General features: G+C 38.3%; 1 protein-coding gene across 2 annotated transcripts; it reads left to right on the plus strand.

The window, feature by feature from the left end:
• The first annotated feature begins 732 nt into the window (after positions 1 to 732).
• Positions 733 to 5,244, plus strand: LOC104100220 (uncharacterized). Of its 2 annotated transcripts, none has more exons than XM_009607404.4 (2): positions 733 to 973; positions 3,586 to 5,244. In XM_009607404.4, the coding sequence occupies exon 2, from the start codon at positions 3,625 to 3,627 to the stop codon at positions 5,089 to 5,091; it is 1,467 nt and encodes a 488-aa protein (XP_009605699.1). In that variant the 5' UTR covers positions 733 to 973; positions 3,586 to 3,624; the 3' UTR covers positions 5,092 to 5,244. The 2 variants fall into 2 exon arrangements, with proteins under 2 accessions (XP_009605699.1, XP_009605700.1); XM_009607405.3 differs by having other exon boundaries at positions 789 to 973; positions 3,610 to 5,244.
• The last annotated feature ends 8,056 nt before the right edge of the window (positions 5,245 to 13,300 follow it).

Here is a 13,300-nt window from a genome sequence, read left to right on the forward strand (position 1 = left end):
GAGTTTTGTTCTTAAGAATAATTCACATTCAATTGTTGCATGGTTCAGGAAAAAAAAACGGAAAGAAGAATAATAAAATTAGGAGAGGCGGATCCAAAATTTAAATCCTATGAGTTCAACTTTTAAGGTTTTTAACATTGAACCAATTATGTTTTTTAAAGTTATGAGTTCATATCCATTATTTTTGCAATTTTAATGATTTTTTATATATAAAATTTTACACCGTGTCGAAAATTATGGATTCAGTTGAGTTCGTTAGTTGTTCATTACATCCGCCTCTAAAAATTAGGGTGGGTCCAAATTCCCAAGCCTAATATCAAGACCCATAAACACATGTTGGCTTTGCATGTGACCATGAATGTAACGCTCATTATTTTATTTTATTTCTATTTTTGCTCTATCCACATAAATTAATGATCCAGGAATTAAATTCTTGTTTTTTCCAATAGATAATATTTACATATGACAATAAAGCACTCAGCGGTGCAACTTACGATCAATAATGTGGATATAAATCTTGAAAGATTAAGAATAAAATCTCAACCTAGTTATAAGAAGATGTTAGTCCTTTTTCCATCCGGTTAAAACTATGGTACGTCCAATTACTAGGTGCTTGTAAATAAATTAAGGTGCACATAAATTGGTTAGAAAGAAAATACTACTGATATTGTACGACAACAAAGCAAGACCTACGACCCGCTCCATTAATAGTAAAAATACCCGAACCAGTCCAAAGTTATCTCCCTCACTGTGCACACTACTTACAGACTTCTTTTGTAGATCCGAATAAGAAAGAGACGCAGAAAAATTATACAGAGAGATGTTGAAGGCCGCTTTATATCTCTCTTCATACCTACACAGAGACTATTTAAGGAAAACTCTTTGACTAAGCTACAGTATTACTTTCCTTTTTTCCATCTCTTGGCCTTGGAGTTTGGAACTAAGCTTCTTTACTGTCTGCTCCTTTTTTCAGGTATTTCTTTTCTTCTTTCCCTATTTTTTTTTTCTGTTTCAAGGTTTATTTTTGAAGCTTATATCTTGCTTATTGTGTGGTTCTGTTGAGTGTTTGAGTTTGTGCTACAACTAGTGTTAGCTCACTTCTATTTCTGTGGATTACAAGCAGTGTGATGAATAATAGGAATATTAGTCGCTTGATACATAAAGTTTGATCTTTTTTCTGGTAAATCGTCTGCTTGTGCAAATGGGTTTGTGTAATTCAACGAGTAAGTCTTTTGGGTGTGATTTTTCTTAGGTTGAAATTCTCCTCTTGGACTAAATTTATTTGGGCTTTAAGTAGTTGGAATAATTGTCCTAGTCTTTCAGTACATTTATGGAGGTTGGTTCTTTGTTGGAAGGGTTTCCTATATTAATCAACCTTCCATATTCTGTTTTAATTCCTCAATTCCAGTAGTTAATTTAGGGAATGAAGAAATATACTTTTATAACTGTGACTATGGAGTAGTTTCATCCAATTTTCATTTGGGTCGACTCTTTATAGCATTGCAAGGATTATGGGTCGACTCGCTTTGATGCTAATTAGGACAACTTTCTTAGAAGTGGTTGAACAAAATATTGGGCCTTTTTTCCATGAAAGCAATCTCTCAGCACTTATCTTTTATGAATTAAATTGGCCTTTTTGGTCAAGTCGCCATAGCGTTGTACAAGGACATGGAAGTGGCTGAACAAAAACTTGTGCCTTTTTCCATGGAAGCCTTAGCAGGCTTCAATTGCGCTCGGTTTGCCTTTTCCCTCTTATTATAATGGAGAAAACTTCACATTTTTGTTACTGGCATCGTTAAAATTTAGGGTAAGCATATTCTTTTATCAGAGATTATGAGAAAGTATATTGTTTCCTATTTATCTCGATTAACTTTTTTTCCTTATTAAACTGGAACTAGTGGTTTAGTTGGATTATGAGATAATATTATGGCCAATGCACCAAATTTTTTTTTTTTTTTTGAAATAACGAGTTAGTTTCCGTGCACCTTGATGATGCACCTAATGTTATTTCCTTTCAAATGGATTGACTGAACTAGAATAGGTATTGCCCAGACAAACCATCTCAGCAATAATAATAATAAGGCATCACATGGAATTAATTTCTTACACAAATTCGCAACCCGCCATTCTCTCTCCCCCTGTTTCGTTTTTCACTTCCCTTATCATAAGGAGGTGAGGTAGGATATCGTGATTACATCCCTAAGTACAGCTGGTCTTCTTGCTTAGAAATATTTAGCCAGCCTATAGTTTACCATATATTATACCTAGTTGACAGTTGACTTCAGAAAAAAATAGATCACTGATTGTCAGCCTATGTGGTGCCATATGTTTGTCAGCTACATGGGAGCTGAAATAATTTAGACTTCTTAAACATGGCAGTCTCCCGCCTAATTTCCATATACTACTCCGTCCATTTCAATTTATGTTTGTTTACTTTCCTTTTTAGTCTGTATAAAAAGAATCCCTCGTTCTATATTTAGTAACTCTTTAACTACAACTTTCCACATGGCATATTTAAGTCCACTAGATCAAGGGTGTTTTGGTACATTATACACATCTTTAGTTTAAGACCACAAGATCTAGAAGTCTTCTTTACTTTCTTAAACTCTGTGCCCAGTCAAACTAACACATAAATTGAAACGGAAGGAGTACTTGAAACAGAACGATGTTTAGGCTCCTTAACAAGGTTTGCTGGTGCGGTGGGAAAAGAGGTTATGATATTGTAAAAGAGTCCTGTTGTTCTCCTTTTAGATTATAAAATAATTTAATAACTTTGAGTTCCTTCACAGTATTCCAAGGAAAGGCCCTACTGGATCATACTATTCCTGATATTTCTGTTTGGGCAACTCGAGTATGAACATTGTATCATTCGAACCCAAGTGGGCTCTTTACTATATGGGGGTCTACTACAGTGAACAAGTTAGGTAGGGGCTCTTTTGATATTGCGTAGTTGCTCTTCGATTAGGCAAACCAGTCCAACTGTGGCAGAACATTATGGCCTTAAAACTTTGGCCATATCATGTTGACTATAAAGAAATTCAAACTATTGTCAGTTTTAATAAAGTTTTGCCAAAGTCAAGTTCTGGAGGGATTGGTCACTAGTTATTTGTCAGGCACGAATAGATCTTGAAATGTCTATAGTTTTTTCTTTTGGTGAATTTAAACAGTTGATCCATCCTGACCAGGAAATGTATTCGCTACTTCCAAATGACTCCTCTCTTGTTAGGGATTCTCCTAATTGTTTGAGATGCCTCTTTAGCCAAGAGATGTAAACACTAACATAAATTCCAGCTTTTTCAAAGTTTTCAATGTGAACAATGGTCCGCTGCTTCTTACAGCAACAGTTTACTTTCTTAGCAAATCTCAAACTTAATATAATGGTAGATTCCATCAGCACTAGTTTCTCCAACCCACTAGCTAGCTTAAACCTGCCAAATGCATTGTATAAGCTGGAGACATTGTATTATGCTCTGAATATATTTGACAGGTCCAGAACACGATTTTTATTGAATTTGATTGATAACTAAATTGCCTCGAAGCTGTTGAGTAGTGCTTGAACTGATTTGTAAGTGTGCTTGTTGACAGATTCAGTAACTTTTTGCAAAACAGATAGTAAAACTCACCATGTACAAGCAGTCACCCGGTAGGAACCATAGATCCAAAGGAATCAAGCTTAAGCATGTTTTACAGATCTGTCTGTTGCTTGCTGTTTGCTTTTGGTTGATTTACCAGGTCAAGCACTCCCATGATAAAAAGAAAGAATTTGATGAAAATGATGCTAAGTTTCCGATAAAGACTGAAAGTAGCAATGAACTTGTGAAACTTGGAAGGAAAGATCTCCAACCCCGGATTGAGGGATTGGATACTGTTAATGAGAAGCATAGAGAGGAACCAGAAGATGAAATAGTGGAAGATGAAGAAGGAAATAAGTCTGAGGAAGAAGATCTAGAAGAGGAGAACAAGATTAAAGAGAAGAATGTTGAGCGCCAAGAAGATGGAGAAGACGAGGTTGGTGACCACGATCAAGAGAAATCTGATGTAGAGGTTGATCAAGAAGAGGATATTGTTGATGAAGATAAGGAAAGAGGAGAAGATGATGAGAAGGAAACTGAAGAGAGAGATCCTGAAGTGAATGATAGTCAGGTGGAGGAAGAGAATATGTTGGAGGACCATGATCATGAAGAGGATTCGACGAATTCACATGAGGCGCGTGAAGAACATTACAAAGCAGATGATGCTTCAAGTGCAGTGACTCATGATACAGTTGTAACTACCACTGAAAATGACAGTTATAAGTTAGAGCGAGAGGCAGAACATGCTGCTGAAGCCAAGAGTGATATTGGTGTTAACAACAGTATACAGACCAATGCTGGCCTAAATACAACAGCGACTTTGAAGGTGGAAGATGGTAAAGCAGACGGAGAAGGCAGTCCTCCAAACACAACAAACAGTGAAGAGAAGCATGATGGTCAAATCTCATCCACTACTGCAGATACTTCAGTTTCAAATTCCACAATAACAGAAAGATTAACGGATAACTCTGGATCGAGAACCCACTCGACAGAAGGGAGCACACAGATGCATGAATTATCTCTACAAAATGGAACCCCGGCAGTTACTCAAGAATATAATGCTACCGTAGAGAACACAACTTCTGGAGGTTCCAACCTATTTATTAGTTCTTCACAGCAAAACAGCAACCCTACAGATATGGTGGATAATCAACTTGTTTCTAATTTATCATTTTCTTCTGAAAATGATGGGGTAGACTCAACTCTGGTAGATTCTTTGAATGTGTCCGGTGATACGGAGTCTTCTCTGGCTGAAAAAGTCATCCAGGGTAATGCAACTGTTGAAGCAGTAGATAACAATGTGACTGAGGTTGAGAAGACAGATACTGGTGATGAAAATGGAACTACTGATGAAGGCGTGGATGCCTCAATTACTGAGAATTCGGGAGAAGTTCAAGATGATCCGATTGATACTTCTGATTCGTCCACGCACTTGGAAGAGAAACATATCCGCACAGATTTGGAAACTCTTCCTGAAATACAAACTGAAGGGAACATGGAAGATGCTGCATCAGAGTGAAACTGTAAAATTAGAGGGGTAGTGTGTTTAGATGAGAATTCACAATTTCGTTTATTTTTAATTTGACGAATGTGCAAATTTCAAAAGTTGTTATGGACTACGTGAATGTTCCGAGCAAAATATAGGCAAGAGTGAAGGATTCAACTTGTATAATCGTTTCTAGCCTCTTATATTACCAGAGTGTGTTCCATCTCGCTTTATAATGATTCTGCTTCTGTTACAACACTTGTGCAATGTATTGAAGCAGAGATGATGTTATGTGTTGACTTACTGGGCTGAATTTCCTGTGATGTTTCGATTACTGAGGTGTTAAGGTGGTATATATGTAACATTACATGTAGAATAAAGTAAATTATAGTTCTTCTGAATTGAATATATGTAGGAATGTTTCCAAAACTTCTTTTTTCTTCCTAATGTTTTGCCCGTGTTCAAGATTCCAAGGAACTGGTTTCAGAAAAGATTGAAAGTACTAGCATATCAAAATAACCATGAATTCATTTGTTCCCGAAATAGAAATGAAGCTTAGGAGTTTCACATTGGGGTTGACACTCTCAAGTTCAATAATCTAAGATATGGTCATGTGTCACGCTGTAAAAAGGTCGAACCAACAAAAAAGTGGACCCTAGTTATAAACCAATCCTATAACACTAGTGAAGCAAAAACAATAGCCAATAGATGAATCCAATTATCTCAATATTAAAGGTGGGATACAACTGTATATTATATAAATAAATGGGTTAATTATCCACTGGTGACTGGCCTGTCTTTGTCTCGTATCAATTCTTAAATATGGACCTGCATTTGATATTGAACTAACTAATAATAGGTAAATAAAACTATAATCTGAAATCTGTGGACTCTAATGAAAAATGTGTTGTATAATATTTTCAGCAGGAGTATGGACCTCGTGGCTCTCTTTAACCCTCAGCCAAAGTCTGCCCATAGTAAAATGCAGCTGTTTCGTAACGTTTCCAGCTTTTATGTCTCCAAATCCACTAAAAAAAGGAGGAGAAGGCTATTTATCTATTTTCTTTTTCTTCTTATTGAAGGTGGGCTTTAGCCTTTAGGGACCAAATAGTTCTGGCAGTGTATCAACAAACTTTTCTTTATTATTATGAGTAGAGATACAATATGATCTAAAAATCTCGCAGCTCATACGTTGGTATTGAAACAGCACATATGAGCAAAGCAAATGGAAGGTTGCTGAATTAAGCTATATAGGCACTAGGGACTACAAAATATCTTTCCGATTTGTTATTTTTTAAATTTTTTAAAATTGTTATAAATAGCAAGTGGGCAATAATCCACTACAATTTTTCTTCTACTTTTCAATTTGTTAATTTTTCTTTTGAGCTTTTAACTTTTCTTTAATTTCCCGTGATTCATCTTTTAAAATTATTGAAGTCCTTTATCTTGTGTAAAAACAGCATAACCAACTCTATAAGACTCACGGGCAGACTCATTCCATAACTTCATTACTGCAATACTTTTTTTTTCTATCTTTTTTTCTTTCTATTCTTCAGCCTAGATAAGTAATAGGGTGAAATTAATGGATCGACCATTTGCTCATTTTTCCATGGAGTCCAACATTACTGAACCAAACTTTATTCCTTCCCATACTTCATTTTTCTGTCATCTGATCATTTCAAATACCCATACCCTTGAATATTGAATAGGATGAGAAGGTAGAAGCATTATCAATTTAGTAATATACAGCGTCAATATAAAAATTCAATACTATCAGATCAACCAAAGAATATTTATAAATAAGTCTCCGTAATATGTAATATTGTAATCTTGATTGTAAAATATGTAAGCTGTTATAACAGGTAAAAGTGACCCGATGTATAAAAAGATTCTTACACTAATATCAGTACGTGTATATAACTTAAACTCTATCTACAATATTTCCGACATCAAACATACATCGTGATAATCAAATATACGTGTTAGGGATATAGTAGATATGCCCTAGATCCAATCTTATATTTGATGATTTGAATATATTTTGTAAACGTTATTTCATATAAAATATATATGGCATTTGATATTCTTTTATCATTATTATTAATTGCTTGATTAATTTGATAAGGTCCTTGATTAAATTTTGAGACTTGACATTGTGATGGAGATCATGATAATGAGAGTGAAATTTCTTATAATAATCTAAATTTGTTCTTGATCATAGGATTATTAATTTGGATATTAGTAATCCGGTTAGATCAATATTTATGTGATCATCTTTATTGGATAAAGATTAGTTGATCTTATTAACTAAATCACATAGATAGATGATGCATGTAGAGATATGATCATTGAACTGACTCATTGGATAATTCTTAATGGTTAGAATTATCGTAAACTGTCAATAGGATATTCTCTTGAAGAATGTGATGTAAGAGTTTCCTTTGACCTGAGATCGTCATAGTAATTGACAAGTTATTTATTGTATTTTGATACTAGACACTTATGGTCCTAGGGCGATAGTTGAACCGATATTGGGTATGAATAAATACTTGTAAAATTAATGATTGATCGAGATGTAATCTGTCAACTCTTAGTAATGAGTTTAAACTCCATGTTGTCATGAATTATAAACGACCAAATTAAGACCTTGACCATGGCGATTGGATGAAAGAAGAAAAGATTAGGTCATTCAACGGTCGATTATATTTGACATGAACACATAGTTGGTCGCCTATTAGGATTTGACAGTTAAACCATATCCTAGGGTGACTTAGAGCTATAAGGACATAGGAAAATACTACATTATTCTTCTACGGGTTCTTGAGAGTAAATTGTATACTTCATGTTATCTGGTCGTTAAGGAGTGTTGCTAGACGTCACCCTTGATTAGTATCTTGATCTGATTAATTATTTACTACCGGCTTAGTATTGAACCTATGGGGTCGCACACTAACGAGTGTTCTGATATTTGCTAAAGGATTAATTATTTTATTATTTGATAATTAAATTAAAGAATTTAATTAGTCAAATAAATTTAGTTATTAATCTGGATGAAATATTATTATATTCTTTGTTAGCACAGAGAATTTAATTAATATTGTAAGCATATTGGATTTTACTATGAATAATAATTGAATTATATCTCTTGGTTAATTATTATCTAAGATAATTATCAATACATATATACTATGTATATATGTTGGACGTGGCTTTCATCTGATTCCCATTAGGAATGAGATTTGCATTTTTATAAGAAAATTGTACAAGTCTAATTTTAAGAACTTTGGGCTTAGCTACGTGCCTTCATTAGCCTTTTCCTTGACCTAAAAGGAAAGAAGGCTATGGTTAATAACATATATGGATATAATTCAACGAGAAGCAGTAGAGATTGTCTTAAAAAAAAAAAGGCAAAGGCCGAGAGAAACGTTTTTGACAAGAAAATAGTTTCTTGTCGATTACTACTACACCGAAGGTTTTTGAGAAAAAACTTCAGCAGAGTATTTTATTCAATTTGTTCGTGCGATTTATTGATTAAAGAGTTTGTATACGGTCGAAATAGATTTCAGCCTTGACATGTCCGGTACGGTTCGAAGGGTGATATATCGAAATAAGGTCCCGAAGGGAGCACGAACTAACCTAGAACCCGGGGAGGCCGGTCCGTGTTGATATCGATATCATAATCAAACTCGAACAAGGATCGAACCATGATGCGGGTAGATCTATCGTGCTGATAATCCAAAAACCAACCTACATCGACCTGGAATCAATTCGAGGGCTCGAACCAAGATCACAAGTTCGAGCCGAAATCAAGCTCGAAACAAAATCGAGGATTCTAAGCAAGATCGATCTAGCAGACAAAAAGCCGTTGTAATCTCACTAGAGGGAATCTTGGCAGAAATTATGTAAAAGCTGATTTATCATGGGTCTCCCACTGAATATTTATTTTTATTATGCTTGGAGCCAAACCCCTTCACTATAAAAGGGCCTGGTTATCATTTCTGTAGAGGACATCTTTTCTGAGATTTATATTATAATGAAAGTATTATTTCCTCTACAAGAAAGAGTAGTTATTCCAATTTCTTAGATTGATTCTATTTGTTAAATCCTAAGGTTCACTATTCTTGATTGCTTTGTCTAGATTACATTCTCCCCAGTCTATATTCATATTTTATTTATCCTTGTATTTTATATTAAGTTGCATCACATATCTTCGGAACTGTGTATAAATTCAACTCTATCCATCTTTCGGGTAAACAGTTTGGCACCCACCGTGGGGCCGAGGATAAAAGTGGTCACTCATTTCCGAAAACATCTTCAATTCAGGGTCGACTACGAATAGCAACCGACCGAATGGCTTCACCGACCGATTACGAAGCCGGCCTTCAAGATGAAACCAACAACTTGGCACCACCCGAGGCTCGAATCAAAGCACCCGAGATTCGAGCCGAAATACCACTGGATGTCAATTCACAAATTGCTTTGGAAGCAAGCCAGCGTTCCGAACCGGAAAGAAGCATTCAGGGCGGTGCTCGATCCATAGCCCAAGACACCCAAAGCCCAGGAGAAATCGGGGCAAACTTACGCATGATCTTTGAAATGTTGCAAGCCTAACAAGTAGTGATAGCTCAGCTACAGAGCCAAACTCGTGCACATAGCAGGCCGGTTTCCAATCCACTTCGAGAAATCACCCCCAGAACAGAGCCTGCCATAGTGAAATCTAACGAGCAGGAATCGAGGACTACTCCCAGAATTACTAAATTGCTCGAAGAACTCATAAAACGAGTCGAAGAAAACGACAAGAGGGTGGAAACGTACAATGTCAGGGTCGACCAAATCCCAGGGGCTCCACCAATGATAAAAGGGCTTGATTCAAAAAAATTCATACAAAAGCCTTTTCCGTCGAGTGCGGCACCGAAGCCAATTCCCAAAAAATTCCATATGCCCGAAATTCTCAAATATAATGGTACGACCGATCCTAACGAACATATCACCTCTTACACATGTGCCATAAAAGGCAACGATTTGGAAGACAATGAGATCGAATATGTTCTGTTAAAAAAGTTCGGGGAGACCCTCTCGAAAGGAGCTATGATTTGGTACCACAATTTACCACCGAATTCCATCGATTCTTTTGCTATGTTAGCAGATTCGTTCGTAAAAGCGCATGCTGGTGCCATAAAGGTTGCAACGAGAAAATCAGACCTCTTCAAAGTAAAGCAAAGGCAGGGAGAAATGCTGAGGGAATTCGTATCCCGGTTTCAAATGGAACGCATGGAATTACCCCCGGTCACAGACGACTGGGCCGTACAAGCTTTCACCCAAGGGTTAAACGAGCTAAGTTCGACAGCATCACATCGGCTGAAATAAAATTTGATCGAGTATCTAGCGGTAACTTGGGCAGATGTGCACAACCGATATCAATCGAAAATTAGGGTCGAGGATAATCAGTCGGGGGCCCCGTACGGACCTGTTCATCAGAACAAGACAGTTATTAATCAAAAGCAGATCGATAGAGAACAAAGGTCGAACAGAGACCGATATCGACCGTACGTCGCCGATCGAGTGAACAACGGTTCAACACGCAACGAAGTTCGGAACAATCAAAGAATTGATCGGGGACAAAATTCTCGGGGGCTTATGAGTAAGGGCGGCTTCGATAAATATGCTGAGCCTATATAAGCATCTCGATTATCAGAATATAACTTCAGCGTTGGTGCATCCGCCCTCGTGTCGGCCATCGGGCGCATCGAAGACACTAAATGGCCTCGACCAATGCAGACCGATCTTGGCCGAAGAAATCCCAATCAAACGTGCAAATATCATGGTACCCATGGCCACAGAACGGAAGATTGCAAGCAACTGAGAGAGGAAATAGCTCGCCTATTTAACAAAGGGCATCTTCGGGAGTTTCTGAGCGATAGGGCAAAGAGCCATTTTAGAAGTAGGGATTTCAGCAAGCAAAACGAGCAAGAAGAACCACAACACGTTATCCACATGATCATCGGCGGCATCGATACCCCCCGGGGACCAATGCTTAAACGCACTAAAACATCGATGGTGAGGGAAAAGCGATCTCGAACTCAAGATTACGCACCCATGGGGACTCTATCTTTTGGTGATGAAGATGCAGAGGGGGTCATCCAACCTCACAACGATGCACTGGTAATATCCGTACTCGTAAATAAAACTAAAATTAAGCGTGTGTTGATCGATCCAGGTAGCTCGGCCAACATCATCCGATTGAAGGTAGTGGAGCAGCTCGGCCTGCAGGATTAGATCGTACCTGCAACTCTGGTCCTAAACGGGTTCAATATTGCATGCGAAACCACCAAAGGAGAGATAGTCTTACCAATAAACGTGGCCGGAACAGACCAGGACACAAAGTTTCACGTGATCGAAGGTGATATGAGGTATAACGCCCTTTTCGGAAGGCCATGGATCCACAACATGAGAGCTGTGCCTTCGACCCTACACCAGGGCCTCAAATTTCCGACGTCGGGAGATATCAAAACGGTGTACGGAGAACAACCAGCCCCGAAAGAAATGTTCGCCGTCGACGAAGCCAAACCAGTGTCCTCACTTTCACCGATAAAAGGATCGGGCCCGGAAGGAGAACGGGATACCAAATAGCAATCACAGACATCGGCTTCAACCTAGCCAGACAACCAGGAAATCGAAGAGGATGGAGACCAAAGGGTACCTCGATCTTTCATAATTCCCGATGACTCCGACGCCACAAAATCGACGATCGAGGAGCTAGAGCAAGTCATATTGATAGAGTGCCGGCCCGAGCAAAAGGTATACTTGGGAACGGGGTTGAGCCCTGAACTCAGGAAGAAACTCGTTCAATTTCTTATCAATAACATCGATTGTTTTGCCTGGTCCCATTTAGATATAACAGGAATCCCGCCGGACATAACGACGCATCAGCTAAGTTTGGACCCTAGGTTCAGACCGGTGAAGCAAAAAAGAAGACCCCAGTCTGACAGAAAGAACGCCTTTATAAAGGACGAGGTAACCAAACTTCTCAAAGTAGGGTCCATTCGGGAGGTAAAATATCCCGAATGGTTAGCCAACATAGTTGTAGTCCCTAAAAAAGGGGACAAACTTAGAATGTGCGTGGACTATAAGGATTTGAACAAAGCATGCCCCAAAGATTCTTTTCCGTTGCCCAACATCGATCGCATGATCGATGCCACGGCCGGCCACGAGATCCTCACTTTTTTCGATGCCTATTCCGGGTATAATCAAATACAGATAAACCCGGAGGACCTGGAAAAAACCTCATTTGTCACCAAATATGGAATGTATTGTTATAATGTGATGCCCTTCGGGCTAAAAAATACAGGGGCCACTTACCAACGCCTAGTGAATAAAATGTTCGAAGAACAAATAGGAAAATCAATGAAAGTTTATATTGATGACATGTTGGTCAAGTCCCTGCGCGCAGAGGACCATTTAATTCATTTGCAGGAAACGTTCGAGATTTTGAGGAAATACAAAATGAAGCTCAACCCCAAAAAATGTGCCTTCGGGGTCGGTTCGGGAAAGTTCCTCGGCTTCATGGTGTCACATCGGGGAATAGAGATTAACCCCGATAAAATCAAGGCCGTTGAAGACATCACCGTCGTAGACAGCGTGAAGGCCGTACAAAGACTAATGGGTCGGATCGCAGCCTTAAGCCGGTTCATCTCGAGATCGTCTGATCGAAGTCATAAATTCTTTTTTCTACTTAAAAAGAAGAACGATTTTTCTTGGACCCCGGAGTGCCAACAAGCATTAGAAGGACTAAAACGATATCTATCAAGCGCACCACTGCTTCACACTCCAAAAATGGACGAGAAACTTTGTTTGTACTTGGCAGTATCGGAAGTCGTCGTAAGCAGTGTCCTAGTTCGAGAGGATCAAGGTACGCAATTCCCCGTTTATTATACGAGTCGAACCTTAGGAGAGGCGGAAACTAGATATCCGCTCCTAGAAAGGTTGGCGCTTGCACTGATAAGCGCCTCGAGGAAGTTAAGGCCATACTTCCAGTGTCATCCCATATGCGTATTGTCCACTTACCCGCTTCGTAATATTTTGCACAAACCCGAGTTATCAGGCCAACTGGACAAATGGGCCGTCAAACTCAGTGGGTACGATATCGAATATCAACCTCGCACGGCCATCAAGTCTCAAGTCTTAGCAGACTTCGTGGCCGATTTTCACACCGGCCCTCGTACCCGAAGTCGAAAAAGAACTG

Source organism: Nicotiana tomentosiformis, chromosome 1, assembly GCF_000390325.3.
Source record: "Nicotiana tomentosiformis chromosome 1, ASM39032v3, whole genome shotgun sequence".
NCBI lineage: Eukaryota > Viridiplantae > Streptophyta > Magnoliopsida > Solanales > Solanaceae > Nicotiana > Nicotiana tomentosiformis.

Excerpts from the sequence above, each read along its gene's own strand:
- LOC104100220 (XM_009607404.4), top strand. The coding sequence starts at position 3,625 with ATGTACAAGCAGTCACCCGGTAGGAACCATAGATCCAAAGGAATCAAG.